We start from the raw sequence: 21,213 nt of genomic DNA on the forward strand, positions 1-21,213 counted from the left end.
TCACGACTCTCCCCTAGCCAATCGCGGCAGAGAGGGGCGGGACTACATGTCCCTCTCACCGCCGCTCCCCTTTCCTCTCCGTAACTCCTCAAGTCCCTCCTCTTCCCCCTCTCCCCTTCTCCCAAAGACCGCCTTCACGTTCGGTTTCAAAAGACTTGTTGCCCAATGAATAACAGGGCAGACTTAGAGTGGCGGAGCTGCCTGCCAATGCGCAGACAGCGAGGGCGGAGCGCCCGGAGCGAGCCTCTGACGGCGGGCGGCGTGTGACGCAGTCGGGCCCTCTGCGCGCTGCGCCCGAAGCGGCGGTCGGTGGCGGTGGTGGTAGCGGCGGCGACGGTTTCGTGGCGGCCGCGCGCTGCTCGCTGAGCGGCGGGTGGCGGAGGGGCCTAGGCCTCCACTCCTGACACTTCCCTTCCCCCGCCGCACCGCGGTAAGTCGGGAACCCGGGCGGTGGCGGCCCCGGACAGATAGGCTCCTCCTCTTCTCAGGGCGGGCGGGTGCGCGGAGGCCCTCCGCGCGGAAGTGCTCCGCGCGGAAGTCTCGCGCCCCGGCGCGCACCTTCTGCCCTGAGGGAGGGGGCGGGGCCCTCAACCCTGCGGCCGGGAGGCCGGGCTCTTCGGGCACTGCGAGGGAGTCGAGATCCGTGGAGTCTGGGCCCCGGGGTCTCCCGTCGCAGCCTGCGCGGAGGGAGCGACCATGTATCTGGTGGTACTCATTCATTTGCCCAGCGGTGATTAGGTGGGCGGGCCCTTTGCGGGGGCAGCGTCTTAGGACCCTGAATTGGGTCTCCCCAGCACTTCCGTCGACCGTCGTGCTGGATAGGCTTTAACTTGCCTGTGGCGTCTCCTCGGGGAAAATTTGCAGCCCGAGGTTTAGGGTGGGTGGGTCGGGAGTTTGTTAGTTTTTTAAAATAATATTTGAAAATTAAGGACGGTTTAGTGGAGTAAAAGGTTATTTTCTGTTCTCTCACGTGTTCCATGTAAAACTGGATGAGGAGAAAGAGATGTGATTTCTGGATTACTATAGCCATAGAGACCTAAAAAATAAAGCCAGCTCCCTACCGTACATCACGTGCAAGTTTTATAGATAGAGAAACTGAGGTCCAGAGAAGGGACAGGATTAGCCAATACCAGATCTGATTCAGTCTGGAAATTTTTCTCCTGTATCACCGATCTGATTCAGTCTAGAAATTTTTCTTCTGTATCACCCTCCCATTATTTGAAGGTTCCCTTTGGGAGTTGCGGGGGGGAGCATTCGGTAGTTAGAAGCAGCCTTTGATCGCGTTTCTGATCTGGTTGGTACCACTTCTGTTTGTGTAAAGGCAGAAGCTTCATTTGCGGTACCCTAACCCAAACCACGAGAACTAAAGTTGGTTAAAGAATGTCAGTGATATAAATGTATTGGAAACGAAACGGTAAGACTACGTGTTTGCTAATTTCCAATTCCAAATCTGAAATTTTTGTGTCAGCTGCTGGGGACTCAGAAGAAAGAATCCAATTAGTGACTCATAACGTTATTGGAATAGAAAGTAGGAAATACAGATAAGACTTAGAAAGATAGGCAGCGGTAATTTTGTGGTTCTTGTACCATGGAAGTCATAGAATTCAAAGTATTTTAGTTGGATAAGGTGAGAAGAAAACTGTTTGGAAGAAGAAACTAACTGGAAGAAAGAAAAGAGCAGTGATCATTCCCTGTGACAGTCTTATAAATTCAGAAAGAAGTGCCTGTTAACTGGGTGACAGATGATCTGTTTACTTGGTGGAAGAAGTTAGGCTATTAAAAAAACAAACCCAGAACCTGGACAAATTGGAGGTACTGGGAAATACTTTAATAGAGTTATTTTTTCACTCTTCAGTAAGATTTGAGGAAATTGAATTAAAAGTTACCACTTTGGTCTTTTCACAGTGGTCAGATCATCACTTTGTTGTTTAGCTGACATGGCAAAAACTGAAAACTAGCGTGTAAGAGCAGAAGAGTACAGTAGTCTAAACACAGAGTTGTGAACAGAGTGTATTTTCTGTGACATTTTCTCAGTTCAAGCATCACCCTCTTCTGGGAAGCCTTTCCTGGCATTCTGTCTCCTGCAAGCTTCCATAACACTTATTTGATACTTCTATTTATAGCACAAATCATTTTGTATTTTAGCTGTTTATGTTATTAGACTGTGGTAAAATATATTTGTCTTTTTAAAATATTTATTTATTGAGATAGAGGAAAAGAGAGAGGGGAAGAGAGAGAGAATCCAGACAGACTCCCTGCTTGTGCAAAGCTGTGTGGGGCTCAGTCTCACACCTCTGAGATCATGACCTGAGCTGAAATCAAGAGTTGGATGCTTAACCAACTGAGCCACCCAGGAACCCCTGTCTTATCTTTGTATTCAGGTTGCTTGGCACATAGTAGGCGTTCAGTGTTTATTTGAAGGGATAAACAAATATGGAACAGCTAAACCTAAAATAGTCTATAAAAAGACTGGGTATATGTGTGCTCCTGAAATATGGGGCCTAGATAAGAGGACTCATATCGTTCCTATATTACATGGTACTTTGGTACCTGACTTTATTCATGTCTACTAGCTCCTAGATAGCTAAGAGCAAATAGAACTTTTAGGGAAGAAATTGGGTATATTATTTTATTGTGATATCTTTATTGTAGCAATTAACCTAGGAAGTAAGGGATAGTAGTAGTGATGTTTAATTTCTAACAGAGTGCCCGTCTATAATTATGCAATTTGTCGAAAGGTTAGGGGACTAAGAAATTTTTGGAGACTTAACAATATAGGTAATAGAGGGGGATGCCTAGGTGGCTTAGTTGATTAAGCGGCTGCCTTCGGCTCAGGTCCTGATCCCAGGGTCCTGAGATCGAGCTCTGCATCAGGCTCCCTGCTCATTGGGGAGCCTGCTTCTACCTCTCCTTCTCCTGACTTGTGTTCTCACTCAGTCTGCTCTCTCTCTCTAATAAATAAATCTTAAAAAAAAAAAAAGCCACACACACACAATATAGGTAGTAGAGGGTAAGGTATATATATACAGCATTTCTTCTTTTATTTTATTTTATTTTTTTTTAAAGATTTTATTTATTTATTTGACAGAGATCACAAGTAGACAGAGAGGCAGGCAGAGAGAGAGAGAGAGAGAGGGAAGCAGGCTCCCTGCTGAGCAGAGAGCCCGATGCGGGACTCGATACCAGGACCCTGAGATCATGACCTGAGCCGAAGGCAGCGGCTTAACCCACTGAGCCACCCAGGCGCCCCTCTTCTTTTATTTTAAAGATTTTATTTATTTGACAGAATGAGAAATCACAAGTAGGCAGAGAGGCGGGTGGGGAGGTGGGGGGGGGAAGCAGGCTTCCAGCTTAGCAGAGAGCCTGATGCGGGGCTTGATATCATGACCCGAGCCAAAGGCAGAGGCTTAACCCACTGAGCCACCCAGGTGCCCCATATACAGTGTTTCTTGAGAATTTGGTGCATTTCTTTGGGTTTGGAATTGAATCTGAGTATTTGGCATCGTAGGTCTCTGGAGAAGAGTTTTCAGCCTCTGCACTGTTGACATTTTGGGCCAGATAATTCTTTTTGTTTGGGAGTTATGTTTTGTATTGTAGGATGTTTAGCAGCGTTCCCCAAATCTACCCAGCTCCCTGAGTTGTAACAGTTAGGAAGGTCTCCACATATTGTCACATGTCCACTGGGAGGCAAAATTGCCCTGATGGAGAGATCACTGCTTTTAAGATTTTATTTATTTATTTATTTGACAGAGAAGGAGGGGAGAGCAAGCACAAGCAGGGGGAGCGGCAGGCAGAGGAAGAAGCAGGCTCCCCACTGATCAAGGAGTCTGATGTGGGGCTTGACCCCAGGACCCTGGGATCATGACCGGAGCCGAAGGCAGCCGCTTAACTGACTGAGCTGCCCAGGTGCCCCTAATAAATTGCATCTTGTTAAAGTGTCCTTGAGGGCACCTGGGTGGCTCAACCTTCAGCTCGGGTCATGGTCCCAGGGTCGTGGGATCGAGTTGCATTGGGCTCTCTGCTCCACGGGGAGCCTGCTTCCTCCTCTCTCTCTGCCTGCCTCTCTGCCTACTTGTGATTTCTGTCAAATAAATAAATAAAATATTTTTAAAAAAGTAAAGTGTCCTTGAAAAACCCTTAAGTTATCAAAATTTGGTATCAGGAAGCTGAAAAGCTAAGAGTCCTAGTGTCTCTTTATTTCTGTGGTATCCTCCCTTTTTCCGGGATAGAAATCAAAGTCTTGTTTGAAAGGGGTTAGGCCATTGGGAAAATAAAGCAATATCTATTTCTCTTTTTGTGGAAGAGGGCAAAAAGAGCTTGTAGTTGAATTGATGTAATTAAATGTGGTGCTGTGGAATTCTATTTTTCCATTTCACTGGTAGTTATATGCATTGATTGGTGTCTTGTCCCATTGTACTGACACAGAATTGTCTTATTGAAGAGTTTGTACTTAATTCAGCATAATTGCAGTTTTGTAGTAGAGAAGTAAAAATTATTAAAATACAGCTCTAATTAGCTAAGTCTGATACTTGAGTTTAAGCTGGTGGGTGGTGGGTAAATTGGAAGATGTGAAACTGGAGTCTGGCAGACAAATTAGGAGGAAGCTATAGCAATAGTGTAGTGTAGCAGTTCTCAAAATTTGAGATCTTTGGACTCCTTTATACTTTTAAAAATTACTGAAGATTCCAGACAGCTTTTGTTATGTGGGTTATATCTACTCATATTTACTATACTAGAAATTAAAGCTTCAAAAGATATTGACTTAAAGAATAACAAACTCATTTTTTAACATAACAGTTTTATGAAAAATCACTAAAAAATTTAGTGAAAAGGGTGATGGTGTTTTACATGTTTGTAAATCTTTTTGATGTCTGACTTAGTAGAAGATCACTGGATTTGCAGATCTTTTGCATTCACAGTTGATAAGTTGTTTTGATTGAAGTATGTGAAAAAAAATCCCAGCCTCATACAGATGAGTAGATGGAGAAGAGGAAGGTTTTAATAATCTTTTCAAATAATTGTAGATATTCTCCTTTGACACTACACTCAAACATTTATTTATTTATTGACAGAGAAAGAAGGCATAGGCAGAGGGAGAAGCAGGCTTCCCGCTGAGCAGGGAGCCCGATGTGGGACTCGATCTCAGGGCCCTGGGATCATGACCTGAGCCAAAGGCAGACACTTCACAACTGAGCCACCCAGGTGTCCCAAACGTTTGTGAAGACTTGTTGCAATATGGAATCTGAAGCCATATTATTATTACTTTTTAAGATTTTATTTATTTGAGGAGCATCTTGGTGGCTGGTTGAGTGCCTGCCTCCAGGTCAGGTCATGACCCCGGAGTTCCAGGATCAAGCCCCACATCAGGCTTCCTGCTTAGCATGCTGTCTGGTTCTCCCTCTGCCCCTACCCCTGCTTATGTGTGCGCTCTCTCTTTCTCTCTCAAATAACTAAATAAGAATTGTAAAAAAAAAAAGATTTATTTGAGAAAGAGCACGCATGAACGCATTCAGCAGAAGGGAGGGAGGGGACGAGGGAGAAGCAGATTCCCTGCTGAGCAAGGGAGCCGGATGTGGAACTCTGTCCCAGGACCCTAGGATCATGACCTGAGCCCGAGCTGACTCTTAACTGAATGAGCCACCCAGGTGCCCTGAAGCCATATTATTGAACTTAGTACAGTGTTACATTTAAATTTCATTGGTTTGTCTTGCACTTTGAATGGATATTTACTCATGCATAATTTTATGACATCGTACATTGGTCATTAAGAAATCATTGGTTCACTGGGTTATGTAGCTCTTCAGAACGTTGACAAATTTAATTATACAGTTGTTAACATTTCCACCCATCTCATCAGATAAGTCTTTTAAGAATGAGCTGACAAGCTCATAGTGGCAGGCATAATTCTAATTTTCATTTCAAATCTGAATAACCATAGTTTGTCATTTATTCTCTGAAGTAAAAGTGGTGTTCCATGAAAGATCAGCTGGTTCAACTTTCTACTCAGGTAATCACACAGGTGTTTTTCTTTGAGATAGCTCTTGTATTTCCATGTACAGAAGTGCTTTTGAGTATTTACCATTTTATCTCAAAGAATAATCACGGAATATTTTTTAAAATGTGTACTGAAATGTCAAGAATTAATACAATCAGTAATTTTTACAACTTCATCAAAGACATTCACATGAAAGTGTATTTTTTGTGTGTGCTGTGTATGGCAATGAAGAATTCAGTAACTGTTTTATAGTTTGGGTCATTGTCCTGATTCATGCTCAGGTTCCAGCAGTTTTATACACCATTGCTTTTGCCCCCTAGTGCTGAGGTTAGTACAGTTAAAAAAAAAAAAAAAGTAAATAATGCCTTAGTATTGTTATGAACATAGTTTTGACTTCATGGACACTCTGAAAGAGGTCTCAAGGCCTTTTAGGGGCCTTCAGACCTCATTTTCAGAATTACTAATCTAGAAAGGACAGTGATTTTTCACATCGGTTCTTTGAAAGCATTCTGCTGGTAGAGTTCTACTGAACCTATTCCTCTTTACTTCCGCCAGAGCAGCTTCTGTGTTGGGTTCCATAGCTAAAAATATTTGAAAACCACTAGTCAAGAGAAGAAAGAACTGACTGAATTAGGACTGTTGTTCAGGAAGGGAACAGTTCATGCTTCATGAATGCGTGTTGCGCTCACTCATCACTTCATACCTTATTTATTTCTGCATGCTCCTTTGACATAGAGACTTCTGGTGTCCACCCACCTTCTTGGTGGATTAAGCTTCTTAAGAAATAGGGGAGGGGCTCCTGGGTGGCCCAGTAAGTTAAGCCTCTGCCTTCGGCTCAGGTCATGATCTCAGGGTCCTGGGATCGAGTCCCACATCAGGCTCTGTTCAGCAGGGAGCCTGCTTTCCCCCTCTCTCTCTGCAGGCCTCTCTGCCTACTTGTGATCTCTCTCTGTGTCAAATAAATTAAAAAAAAAATCTTAAAAAAAAAAAGAAATAGATGAATGGATTTGTAAATTAAAGGTGACTTGTTGGGAAGGAGACTAGAGAGGTGAGATGAGTGGAAGAGAATGATCAGAGTGACCTCAGTGTGTGTGGAGCAAGTGTTTGTTTTTCTTTGTTTACAGTGGTATTTTATAGTTATATTAAATGGTCACTAGAGGACACTGAAGTATTGTGAAATCATTTTATGTATGGTGATCCAGCAGGGCATTAAGAAGTCAAGGCTTAGAGCGAGGGGAAATTAATTTACGTTTTTCTTACTAAAAGTATTATAAAAATATTTGTTGAAAAGCTTAAAAAAAACCCTGCTTTTGGGTGTAGAGGTTACTTTTTAAAAAATTAAAAATCTTAGGAAAACACAAACAAACAAACCTACTTTTGAGGAGCTCTAGTCTGAGGCATCTTTGTCCTTCAGTGTGGGCTGGATAATCCCTGTTGTTAATTGTAGATGTAGAGGTCTGAAAGGTTGAATATCCTGACAAGTACAGTTACACAGTAGCAAATGGCAGGGTTTCTTAAATTCCTTTTTAACTTTTTTGAGTTTATTTTAGATTTTCAGAGAATTGCAAAGATAGTAAGTGGTGGAGAGTTTTAAATACAGATTTGTGTTACTCCAGAACTGATGTACTCTTTTCACTACTTCTGTTTTTCAAATGAAGCTTATGTTAAAGGAATGAAAATGCTACTCAGCACTGCGAGGAAAGGAGCTCAACTAGATAATACAGATTATTTTAAATTAATTTATACCTTAATGGATGAAATTAAGCAAAATCCAGATGCTTTCTACTAGAGCAGCAAACAGCTCATACACTCAGGGGCTGATATGACAACAAATATATTGCATAACTAAAAGCAGCTGAGAGGCATTAGTTTACGTAATCATGTTTGGAATGGGGGAGGGGAAGGGGATGTGTTTTTATACTGATAAGAGTCTGAGGGTCTAATCTGGGACAGTGTGGAATAGGTGAGGCTTGAACAGCAATTTTTATTTTTTATGTTTATTTTTTTTTTTAATTTTTACATAATCTCTACACCCAGTGTGGAGCTGGAACTCAAAATCCTGAAATCAGGAGTCGCATGCTCTACCCACTGAGCCAGCCAAGCGCCCCAGATATTTTTTTCTTTCTTTTTAAAAATATTTTATTTATTACTGGGGCACCTAGGTGGCTCAGTTGATTAAGCGCCTGCCTTCAGCTCAGGTTGTGATCCCAGAGTCCTGGAACCATGTCCCACATCGGGCTCCCTCCTTGCAGGGAACCGGCTTCTCCTCCTCCTCCCTGCTCATGTTCTCTCTTGCTATCACCCTCTCTCTCAAATAAATAAATAAATAAATTTTAAAAGATTTTATTTATCAGGGTGCCTGGGTGGCTTAGTGGGTTAAAGCCTCTGCCTTTGGCTCGGGTCATGATCCCAGAGTCCTGGGATGGAGCACCACATCGGGCTCTCTGCTCATCAGGGAGCCTGCCTCCCCCTCTCTCTGTGCCTGCCTCTCTGCCTACTTGTGATTTCTGTCTGGCAAATAAATAAATAAAATAGTTTTAAAAAATTAAAAAAAAAAGATTTTATTTATCAGTTTTTAAAGATTTTACTTATTCGACAGAGAGAGGAGGAGAAGCAGGGAGTCTGGTGTGGTGTTTGATCCCAGGACACTTGGATCATGATCTGAGCTGAAGGCAGACGCTTAACCGACTGAGTTATATAGGTGCCCCAAGATTTTTTTTTTTTTTTTTTAATGTAATTGCTACACCCACCTTGGAGCTCTGACTTACAGCTCCAAGATCCAAGAGTCACACACTCCCCCAACTGAGCCATCCAGGTGCCCCTGAACATCAATTTTTAGAAAGAAAAAGTGAGGGGGTGCCTGGGTATCCCAGCTCAGCGAGGAGCCTGCGTTTCCCTCTCCCTCTGCTGTTCCCCTGCTTATACTCTGTCACTCTCTCTGTTAAGTAAAGAAATAAAAATCTTTAAAAAACAAAAAGAAAAAGGGACATAAGTTTTAGAGAAAAGTGAATGTTCTAACAAAGGAATGGCTTAACTGGGATTGATCATAGGAAGGATACAGTAAAACAAGAAGATAGCAGGTGGTTTTGCTGGGATGTGATATCTGGTGATTAAGACTAAGCTAATTTTTTGGAATTCTGCCTAACTCTCCTATCCCTTTTCTATTCAAGGCAAAAAGTAACAGTTATTTTTCCATTCAGTTTAACTGTGGAAGATAATTCCTGTTATTCTAGTATTTTTGTGAAGATTAGTTGAGAGGATATATGAAAAAGTACTTTGTAAGCTGGGAAGTAGTACTTCATTCATCTAACAGTTATTTATTGTTTTTGCTCTTTACTTAAGAGTTTGGTACAAAGGAACTCAGTGAAGTGGAGAGGAAAAATTACTTCCCAGTTGTGTAACTTTCTGTTGTCAGAGAGCAGCAAGCTTGCTTAGTCATTCAGATAGTGCTTAAAGTTGGCAATTGCTGGGTTGTTACCCTCTTTCATGGACTGTCCACCACTCTTCTGGAGGAAAACTGAGGTCGATCTTGATATGTATATACACAGTACAAGTAAAAGGGGAGACTAGAGTTCACAAAGTGCACAAAAGTTGAATGTTTATTAAGCTTCATTTGGGATAGTGGGGGAATACTGGACTACTGATGTCTGTTATTAAGGCTTCCTCTTTCTTATATCTGACAGTCTTTTTTTTTTTTTTTTTTTAAGATTTTATCTATCCATTTGAGAGAGTGAGAGCGTGCAGGGTGGGGGAGGGGCAAAGGGAGAGGGAGAAGCAGACTCCCTGGTGAGCTGGGAGCCAGTCGCAGGCTCCATCCCAGGACCCCGAGATCATGACCTGAGCCAAAGTCAGACATGGAATTGACTGAGACATCTGACAGTCTGAATTACTAATTAGAAGATCGAGCACAGGGCACCCCTGGGTGGCTCAGTGGTTTAAGTGCCTGACTCTTGATTTGATCTCAGCTCAGGTTTTGATCTCAGGATAGTGAGTTTAAGCCATATTAGGCTCCACGCTGGGTGTGGAGCCTACTTAAAAAGATCAGCACAAAGAACAAAGTAAATTTTTTTTTTTTAAAGATTTTATTTATTTATTTGACAGAGATCACAAGTAGGCAGAGAGGCAGGCAGAGAGAGAGGAAGAAGCAGGCTCCCCGCTGAGCAGAGAGCCTGATGCAGGGCTCAATCCCAGGACCCTGGGATCATGACCCGAGCCAAAAGCAGAGGCTTTAACCCACTGAGCCACCCAGGCGCCCGCAAGAACAAAGTAAATTATTTAATGGCATTGTTTCTCTCTGTATAGGACTATTTCATTTTAATCTTTTCTTTCTAAATATGTCTTACAAAAAAAAAAAAATTGCAGTGAGTGTAAGTACATCCATCCATAAAGGAAGTGGTTAATCTTTGCAGGAAAGTTCTAGGCCACATAAATTGTCATTCCATAAGGGCGAGCAGTTTCCTTTCTGATGATTGGAACTGTCATGTTTGCCAGAGAAGTGTCTTTCTTTTTTTTTTTTTTTTTTTTTTTTTTTATAAATTTTTTTTTTTTTTTTTTATTTGTCAGAGAGAGAGAGAGAGAGAGAGAGGGAGAGAGAGCAAGCACAGGCAGACAGAATGGCAGGCAGAGGCAGAGGGAGAAGCAGGCTCCCTGATGAGCAAGGAGCCCGATGTGGGACTCGATCCCAGGACGCCGGGATCATGACCTGAGCTGAAGGCAGCTGCTTAACCAACTGAGCCACCCAGGCGTCCCGAAGTGTCTCTTTCTCCTGATAGGGCTGGATTAATAGTGCCAAATTTTGGTTTTATAGCTTTCTTATTTATAGTGAATGCAAAGTCATTTTTATGACTTTGACGTATAGAGCTTGACATATAGACTTATGACATATAGAGCTCTAGGCTCTATACACACAGCTAATAGTCAAGAGTAGCTTTGTGATCATGCTCAATTTCACCATTTGTAACATAGAGATCAAAATACCTACATCTTTGGATTCTTGGGAGGTTTATATGAGATAATTTGTAAAGTGTACTTAGGCCAGTGCCTGGGACATAGTAAGAATTAAAATGTTAGCTACTATTTCAGTTTGGGACAGGTTAATATATTTATTTATTTTTTTTTTTATTTTTTTAAGATTTTATTTATTTGACAGAGAGAGAGATCACAAGTAGAGAGAGAGAGAGAGGAGGAAGCAGGCTCCCTGCCCAGCAGAGAGCCTGATGTGGGACTCCATCCCAGAACCCTGAGATCAGGACCCGAGCTGAAGGCAGAGGCTTAACCCACTGAGCCACCAGGCAGCCCATTGGGACAGGTTAATATATTTAAAAGGATAAAGGTTTGAATGTGTGATATGCCTTTAAATTTTTTAAAAAATTTTTTAAAGATTTATTTATTTATTTGACAGAGAGAGACACAGTGAGAGAGGGAACACAAGCAGGGGGAGAGGGAGAAGCAGGCCTCCTGCCGAGCAGGGAGCCCAATGCAGGGCTCCATCCCAGGACCCTAGGATCATGACCTGAACCAAAGGCAGACGCTTACCGACTGAGCCATCCAGGTGCTCCTAAACCTTTTTTTTTTGCTATGCCTTTGAACTTAAATGGATTTAGAAGTTCCACTCCAACAATCTCTAGCATTACTTCCTCCTTTTTTTTTTTTTTTAAGAGAGAGGGGGAGATCTCTAGTGTGAGTGAGGGAGGGGCAGAGTAAGAGAGAGAATCTTAAATAGGCTTCATGCCTGATGTGGGGCTCAGTCTCAGAAACCCAAGATCGTGACCTGAGCCAAAATCAAGAGTCACATGCTCTGACAACTGAGTTAGACAGGCGCCCCTGCATTTATTTATTTATTTATTTATTTATTTGTTTGTTTGTTTATTTATTTATTTATTTATTTGACAGAGAGAGACACATCGAGAGAGGAAACATAAGCAGGGAAAGTGGGAGAGAGACGCAGGTTTCCCGCTGAGCACGCAGCCCGATGTGGGGCTCAGGCCCAGGACCCTGGAATCATGACCTGAGCCGAAGGCAGACACTTAATGAATGAGCCACCCAGCGCCACCCCCCTTTTTTAAATTTTTAATTTTTTAAATTTCTTTTCAGTGTACCAGAATTCATTGTTTATGTACCACACCCAATGCTCCATGCAATACGTGCCCTCCATAATACCCACCACCAGGCTCACCCAACCTCCCACCCCCCGCCCCTTCAGAACCCTCAGATTGTTTTTCAGAGTCCATATCTCTCCTGTTTCGTCTCCCCCTCCAGTTTCCCCCCAACTCCCTTCTCTCCATCTCCCCATGTCCTCGGTGTTATTTCTTATACTCCTCAAATAAGTGAAACGATACGATAATTGACTCTCTCTGATTGATTTATTTCACTCAGCATAATCTCTTCCATGTTGATACAAAAGTTGGGTATTCATCCTTTCTGATGGAGGCATAATACTTCATAGTGTATATGGACCACATCTTCCTTATCCATTCGTCTGTTGAAGGGCATCTTGGTTCTTTCCACAGTTTGGCGACCGTGGCCATTGCTGCTGTGAACATTCCCCCCCTCCCTTTTTTTAATGGGAGAATAGAGTTAGTACAGATGATCTGCATCCTCTATATCTTTTTTTATTGTTGCTTCTGGTAATAGAAGAAATAAACATGAGGAATAAGTTTGGGTCCTCTGAATTCTTTGCCCCATATATCATTTACCTTCCTTTCTCCATAGGCAACCATTTTCATGTATTTTTTATAGTCTCCCCTTTTACTCGTACTGTGTATATACATATCAATAAATAAGAGTGTATTTTCTTTTCTTTTTTGTATAATCTGCCAAACGTATCTTTTTGCAATTTGCTTTTTTTCATTAAACGTCTTTTACTTGAAATAACTCTCTAACTTTGTCCAAATGTTCTGGTGGTGTCCTGTTCTTGATACCATATCCTGGGTGCATACATAGCAGAGTGCTCTGATTTACTTCTTCAGTTGGATAATTTAAGGTTAAAGACCTCTGTCTAATGAACTGATAAGTATATTTATTTATGCTTATTATATGAGGGAAGCTAAGCTCTGGTTGTAAAATACAAGGCCAGATAGGATAGGTACACAAATACCTATTCTTACCTGTGTACCTTATTTATCTTGGTCCTCATTTCCTCTCTTGTCTTTCTAGTCCCCCAAGGTCCAGTTCACATTCTAAATCCCCACAAATTTTTCCTCCTGTTTCCTGCTCACATTCTAATTTTTACTTCCTGTTGTGCTTCCTGGCACTTACTGCTTTTCCAGTTTTAAACATGTTGGTCCTTGCTCTAATTATATCAGAAATTACAAACTCAAAATCTGTTGGGGTCAGGCAGCTGATGGAAATGAGTGATGCTGGGTGGGCATTGTGGCACATTGGAGATTACACTTTACCAAAGTTGTGGTGGGGGCAGTTGCTACTAAACTCCAGACTATTACTAAATGATTAGAGTCCCTAGTTTGCTTAATCATTAGGTTTTTTATGAGAGGCCCAAAATCTGTTTTTTTTTTTTAATTCATTTTATTTTATTTATCTGACAGAGATCACAGGTAGGCAGAGAGGCAGGCAGAGAGAGAGAGGAAAGCAGGCTCCCTGCCAAGCAGAGAGCCTGATGCGGGGCTTGATCCCAGGACCCTGGGATCACGACCTGAGCCGAAGGCAGAGGCTTTAACCCACTGAGCCACCCAGGCGCCCCCCAAAATCTGGTTTTTTTGACATAGCCCTATTTTAAATGTTATCAGCTAGTTTGTGATAATAAATACACATACATAAACATTTCTGCATACATGCATACATATATATGTGAAATATACCATATATATAACAGATCAAACAACTTTTTGCTGGTTGTATTCAGCCATTTTGTGATCTCTTCCTTTTTCCAACCTCTTAATTAAATGAAAAATTCTACCAAGAGTCTGCCTTTCATGGTATCCTTTTGTTCTGAGAATTCATCACACTTGATTTTAAGAAAAGAAGTTACTTCTAAAATAACTTGATCAGAGGCACCTAGTGGCTCAGTGGGTAAGCCTCTGCCTTCTGCTCAGGTCATGATCCCAGGGTCCTGGGATCCAGCTCCGCATCGGGCTCTCTGCTCAGCAGCGAGCCTGCTTCCTCTTCTCTCTCTGTCTGCCTCTGTCTGCTTGTGATCTCTGTCAAATAAATAAAATCCTGAAAAAAAAAATAACTTGATCATACAGCCTTTGTTTAAAAAAACACATTAGTGGTTATCGTCATTAGTTTAGAAAATGAGTACACTTGATCGTCCAACAACACTTTGAACTGCACATGTGCACTTACATGTGGAATTGTTTCAATAATTACAGTACGGTACTATAAATGTATTCTTTTTTTTTTTTAAGATTTATTTATTCGACAGACAGAGATCACAAGTAGGCAGAGAGGCAGGCGGAGAAAGAGGGGGAAACAGGCTCCCTGCTCAGCAGAGAGCCGGATGTGGGGCTTGATCCCAGGACCCTGAGATCATGACCTAAGCTGAAGACAGAGGCTTAACCCACTGAGCCACCCAGGCGCCCCTATTTTTTTCTTCTTTATGACCTTTTTTTTTTTTTTTTTTTTTTAAAGATTTTTAATTATTTATTTGTCAGAGAGAGAGAGAGCGAGCACAGGCAGACAGAGTGGCAGGCAGAGGCAGAGGGAGAAGCAGGCTCCCCACAGAACAAGGAGCCCGATGTGGGACTCGATCCCAGGACGCTGGGATCATGACCCGAGCCGAAGGCAGCTGCTTAACCAACTGAGCCACCCAGGCGTCCCTCTTTATGACCTTTTAAACATTTCTTTGTGTAGCTCACTTTACTGTAATAATGTAGTACATAATATACATAACATACAAAATATGCATTAACTATTTATGTTATTGATAAGGCTTCTAGCTAACAGTGGGTTATTAGGTACTTAAGTTTTGGGGGTGCCAGAAGTTCTAATACCTTCTGTATTGTTTAAAGGTCAACTGTATATGTTTCAGATCCTTTTTTAGTTTCTGGGGTAGTAAATCAATGGTACTGTTTATCCTGGAGAAGTTCATTGTGTATTGGGGAGGGTTGGAGTTTTTGAAGGTTGAGCTCCTTGGGAAGCAGACTCTGAGTTAGAGATAGTCTTGCATGAGTTTTATTACAGTGTTTTGAGATAACCGCCTTGGGAGAGAAGGGGAATGGGCTGAGGGAGAAATTGAGTTGTGATATTATCTTTTTTTTTTTTTTAAGACTTTATTTGACAGACAGAGATCACAAGTAGCCAGAGAGACAGGCAGAGAGAGGAGGAAGCAGGCTTCCTGCTGAGCAGAGAGCCTGATGCGGAGCTGGATCCCAGGACCCTGGGATCATGACCTGAGCAGAAGGCAGAGGCTTTAACCCACTGAGCCACTAGGTGCCTCTGATCAAGTTATTTTAGAAGTAACTTCTTACTTAAAATCAAGTGTGATGAATTCTCAGAGCAAAAGGATACCATGAAAGGAAGACTCTTGGTAGAATTTTTCACTTAATTAAGAGGTTGGAAAAAGGAAGAGATCACAAAATGGCTGAATACAACCAGCAAAAAGTTGTTTGATCTGTTATATATATGGTGCCCCGAGTTGTGATATTATTTTAATGAAGGCCTCAGCAATCCTGTGGAGAATGTGAAGCTGGAAGCATCCTTTAGAATTAGCTTAATTGGGGGCGCCTGGGTGGCTCAGTGGGTTAAAGCCTCTGCCTTCGGCTCAGGTCATGATCCCAGGGTCCTGGGATCGAGCCCCACATCGGGCTCTCTGTTTGGCGGGGAGCCTGCTTCCCCCTCTCTCTCTGCCTGTCTCTCTGCCTACTTGTGATCTCTGTCAAATAAATAAATAAAATCTTAAAAAAAAAAAAAGAATTCGCTTAAGTGGGAGTGAAGGGGCCTCATTTTGCATGTGGGCTATCCTTGGAAGAGGATATGACATTGAGTAAGGCAGCTTTTCAGTAGCTGAGGGTTATCTTTTCGGTAGTACTTTGTACCAGCTGGGACTACAGATCCTTCTCTCTTACAGGGAGATCTGTGTAGTTGGTATTATCACACTGTCCACCATAAAGAGTCAGAGTCAGGATGAATACTTATAAACAAATCATCATGTGCTATGTCAGCTTGGAGGAATGACTTGACTAATTGCTAGAAGGAGCTATGAAAGCTTATGGAAGGGATGACATTTGAGCTTGAGCTAGGATTTTTGTTTTTTAAGATTTTATTTGAGAGAGAGAAAGCACACGTGCACACATGAGAGGGGGAGGAGCAGAGGGAGAGAGAGAGAATCTTAGGCTTACTGTGCTCTGAGTGTGGAGCTTGAGATTAGGACCTGAACCAAAGCGAAGAGATGGATGCTCAACCAACTGAGCCATCCAGGCATCCCCTGGGCTAAGTTTTAAAGAATGAATTAGTAGGTTTAGAAGGGGAAAGTGTAGAGAATGGGACATCTTTCATTGAGTCACTGACATTTCATAGCATAGTCAAGAAAATGATTTGTTTAAAGGGCAAAGGGTTGGGGCTCCTGGGTGGCTCAGTGGGTTGAGCCTCTGCCTTCGGCTCAGGTCATGATCCCAGGTCCTGGGATCGAGCCCCGCATTGGGCTTTCTGCTCTGCGGGGAGCCTGCTTCCTCCTCTCTCTCTCTCTCTCTGCCTGCCTCTCTGCCTATTTGTGATCTCTGTCTGTCAAATAAATAAAATCTTAAAAAAAAAATAAAGGGCAAAGGGTTAACTGCATTAGCCATTCTTCAATTTCTAGCAATTATGATAAAAATTGTGAAGCTGTTTCCAAAATCTTGGTTTGTTTCCATGGTGATAATTAAAAAAAAAAAAAAACAACAAACTTAAATCCCAGGATGCTCAGGCTTGAGACTGAGCCAAGCCCATCATGGCCAGAACCTCAAAAAGATAGGCTGAACTTGAGTGAGAACCTTTTTTTCCCAAGAGTCCAAATTGGATTTGGTCCCCGCGTTGTCCCTTGTGCTTAGGTCTGGAACAGATACAATGAATTTCTTTAATACTGAACATGTTCTTTGTTGCTTAGTATGTTCCCTCCTAGGCTTGAGGGTGTCCGTGGGAAGTCAGAAGATAGATTAAACTGGGGCTCTACCACTTACTACTTCTTTGACCTTGGGAGGCTAGGTAAACAATTGATCCTCTTTTCTCATCCTTAAAATACAGATAGTGATGCATAATAACATCATTTTAGGATTGTTGAGATAATGTAGAAAAGCTTATAAACCATTAGGTGTTTCCTAGGATATTTTATTACTATTTAAAATCCCTTATGAAATATATGTGATGTTAGGTTTTTATGTTAGGATAAGATTTTTAAATTTATGTTTTTTAAGATTTTTTTAATTTGAGAGAGTAAGAGAGCATGAGCAGGGGAGGAGCAGAGGGAGAGGGATAAGCAGACTGTGAGCACAGAGCCCAAAGAGGGGCTTGACCTCATGATTCTGAGATCATAACCTGAGCCGAAATCAAGAGTCATACACTTAACCAAGTGAGCCACCCAGGCGCTCCAGGATAAGGTTTTTTAAAAATAAGATTTATTTATGTATCTTAGTGTGTGCCCTAGAGGGAGCAGTGGAAGGGGCAGAGGGAGAAGGAAAGAGAGAATCTCAGGCTGACTCCCCGCTGACTGGGGAGCCCAGCGTGGGTTCAGTCTCATGACTCATGAGATCATGACCTGAGCCTAAATCAAGAGTTGGACACTCAATTGACTGTGCCACCCAAGTGCCCCTGTTAGGGTAAGAATTTTAAAAAGCAAGTTTTGATTGTTGGGAGCTATGGACTTGGCCTGTAGAACCTAGTTCCCAAATTAACACTAAAATCTTTAATATAAGGGTGAATGTCACAGAGAAAAAACTATTACTTAGCTTCTGAATCTTGACACATCTGCTGTATAGATGTCAGATGTACATGAACAGATTGCTGGTTGTGGGGATGAATAAGAAAATGGATGGCAAATTTAGTGTAATAACTGTTACTCCTTACAGTTTCTGCTGTGCTGATGATGGGTCAAAAAATGTAGTCAACGGAGAGTGAAGTGGATGTGATAGGGCTCTTGCTCAAGACAGCAGTATGAGAGAGATTGCAGTCAAAATGAAATTGTCTAGACATCTGACCCCTACCCTAGCACAGCTGTCAATTCCAAATGAACTGTTGAAAAACAAATACATAGGTAGACCATAGAGGTCTAGACTTCTGCTAAGTACTTCCAAGAATATTTTCCCTGGAAAGAAAAGTTGCCAGTTAATAGGGGAAAGGCTCATTCTGTACTTCATGACACCTGTTAAGTTGAGAAGGCAGGAAACTCCAAGCAGATCTCATTACTAAAAGAGAAATGATGATTACGTGAAATATAGCCTCTGGTTCCAAGAGAATGCATTAGAGTCACTTGAAGAGCCTTTCAAAATACAAATGTCTACATCCCAACCCTGGACATAATTAATTTGGTCCTCATCTCTAGAATGGGGCCTAGGGGAGGGGCGGTTATTTTGAAAAGCTTGCAAACTAATTCTGATGTGGCTCTCTTGAACTACTGGTTTCAGTGAGCTTTGTTTAATTGGAATTAGTAAATTCCCATATGTTGGGATAAAGAACTAAATATTGGAGTTTTTTACTAGGGGAGTTTAGTGGGCAGAATGTTGATTTTTGTAAAGCCGTAGGTATTTAGGGACAGCTTTATCTTTTCCAATGTTGCACAACATGTTTTGGTTATTAGAATGACTGAAAGTACTAAAGGGTAACTAGAATATTGTGGGGAGCACCTCTAAGTGTTTAATTCTATTATATGAATGGGGTATGATTTTACTAGAAGAAAAAAAACTCTTCCATCATGTTTAAATAATGGAAAAATCATCCTGCCTGTTACAAAATCCAGATAAGCATAATTGGCTATTTTCTGAGATTTTTATATTAAAAGTACAAAGTTTACTAAGTATTTTCTTGTCTGCTGGCTGATAAGAGGTAGTAGATAACCTTAAGTTTAAGGAAAATTTATCAGGGACAGTGTTTACTTTTTTTAAATTAACATATAATGTATGATTTATTTTAGGGTACAGGTAGACAGTGTTTACTTTTGAATAGACTGTCTTTAACTTGTCTTTTATGCAAATCTGGGGAGGGGCATAAACCAAACTTTCGTATTTGTTGGAACACTTTGGTCCAACTCATTAAGTGCATAGTTTTAATACTGGAGAGGAGCCATTCGTATGAGTTGGGGGATTTTCACCAAAGGTTTTCTGTAATGTTCCCAGACAAAGATAGGTAAGTAGGAGACCATAAAGAATGGTCTTAAGTTATTTCAAAGAGAATGTCAGGGCACTGGAATCTCGGATTTGGAGATGGGGGGAGGGACATACATAGTTTAAAGAACATTTACCATTACAGCATTTTATATACCCCCTCCCCCAAATAGGGCAGAAAAACTTTTTATAATGCAAAAACAGCCAGACAACAATTTTACCTTCTCAGTTGGTTGTGATAGTGGAATATCATTATAATTTTTAATCAGTATTGTGAATAACCTCCTAGGTCTGGCATAGTGGACCCAAAATCTTCATTAGAAGGGAACTTTAAAAAAGTTAAAAAAAAACAAACATTTTGTTTTAAAGGGATGATTGTTGGTGAGATCTGAAGTTTAACCTTAAATTATGGTACCAGTAATTCAGCTCAATTTTAGAAGTCCTTTTATTATATAGAGTTTTAGGATATTGAATGAGAATGAACAATATGCTGTAGTTTGGATGGGACTAAACTTGTACAGTGACATTTTCTGAAAGAATTAGTTTGTATTCTGTGGTCCTTAAAAGGTGATAATTTTTTCTTCTTTCAGCTTGCTGAAGCAAAGACTCATTTTGAAGATGTTTAATAAGTCATTTGGAACACCCTTTGGGGGTGGCACTGGTGGCTTTGGCACAACTTCAACATTTGGGCAGAGTAAGTTTTACAAAACAAGGGGAGAAACTTAAGCTATTCTTACTAAGAACAAATCCATTCTGGTGGCTGAAATAAAAAACACAGGAAATAAGTGCTGGCGAGGGTGTGGAGCAAAAGGAACCCTTCCTTGCCCGCTGTTGGTGGAAATGCAAACTGGTGCAGCCACTGTGGAAAATAGTGTGGAGGTTCCTTAGAAAATTAAAAATAGAATCAGCATACAATCTAGTAATTCCGCTACTGGGTATTTACCCAAAGAAAACCAAAATACTAATTCAAAAAGAAATGTGCACCCCTATGTTTATTGTAGCATTATTGGTAAGGTATGGGAACAACCCAAGTGTCCATGGACTGATGAATGGATAAAGATGTGGTATATATACAGTGGAATATTAATCATAAAGACTGAGATCTTTTTTTTTTTTTAAAGATTTTATTTACTTATTTGACAGACAGATCACAAGTAGGCAAAGAGGCAGGCAGAGAGAGAGAGCGAGAAGAGGAAACAGGCTTCCTGCTCAGCAGAGAGCCCGATGCAGGGCTCGATCCCAGGGCCCTAAGATCATGACCTGAGCCGAAGGCAGAGGCCTTAACCCACTGAGCCACCCAGGTGCCCCAAGACTGAGATCTTAACATTTGTATCAATGTGGATAGATTTAGAGGGTATAATCCTAAGTGAAATAAGTGAGAGAAAGACCTATACTCATATGTGGAATTCAGAAAGAAAACAAATGAACAAAGAAAAAAGATATGAAGAAACTCTTAAATACAGATTCTGAAACTAATGAAACTCTGAAACACTGTAACACTTAATTATACTTGAATAAATTTTTATTTTTATTTATTTTTTTTTTTAAAAATTTTTTTTTTTTTTTTAATTTATTTGACAGACAGATCACAAGCAGAGAGGCAGGCAAAGAGAGACAGGAGGAGGAGACAGGCTCCCTGCTGAGCAGAGAGCCCAATGCGGGACTCGATCCCAGGACCCCGAGATCATGACCCGAGCCGAAGGCAGAGGCTTTAACCACTGAGCACCCCAGGCGCCCTTGAATAAATTTTTAAAAAGAAAAAATCATTCTGATAGTTTTAGATAGGAATTTTATTCATACTTTGGTCTTATAACAAATTCTCTTTGATAAATAACTGGATAAGATCTTGTTAGAATTTTATAAGAAATAGAAATAAGTTTGGAGTTTTCATGGTTTTTTGATCATTCATAGAAGGTACTTGATATATATATATGTTTTTTATATATATATATATATATATATATATAT

The 21,213-nt window shown here is 41.2% G+C and overlaps 1 protein-coding gene across 7 annotated transcripts in view; it reads left to right on the plus strand.

Annotated features, from left to right (window-relative positions):
* The first annotated feature begins 319 nt into the window (after positions 1-319).
* LOC111159374 (nucleoporin 98) overlaps positions 320-21,213 on the plus strand; it is a 124,643-nt gene continuing 103,749 nt past the window's right edge. For 5 of the 7 annotated variants that reach the window (XM_022521782.1, XM_022521786.1, XM_022521783.1 and 2 more), the window contains exons 1-2: positions 321-430; positions 19,836-19,939. In XM_022521782.1, the coding sequence (XP_022377490.1) occupies positions 19,864-19,939 (76 nt within the window). In that variant the 5' untranslated portion in view covers positions 321-430; positions 19,836-19,863. Of the gene's footprint in view, positions 431-19,835; positions 19,940-21,213 lie in introns of all 7 variants that reach the window. The other 2 variants (XM_022521785.1, XM_022521788.1) reach the window with 1 other exon arrangement.

This window comes from Enhydra lutris, unplaced genomic scaffold (genome assembly GCF_002288905.1).
Source record: "Enhydra lutris kenyoni isolate GAN:26980312 unplaced genomic scaffold, ASM228890v2 scaffoldscaffold68, whole genome shotgun sequence".
Taxonomy (NCBI): Eukaryota; Metazoa; Chordata; class Mammalia; order Carnivora; family Mustelidae; genus Enhydra; species Enhydra lutris.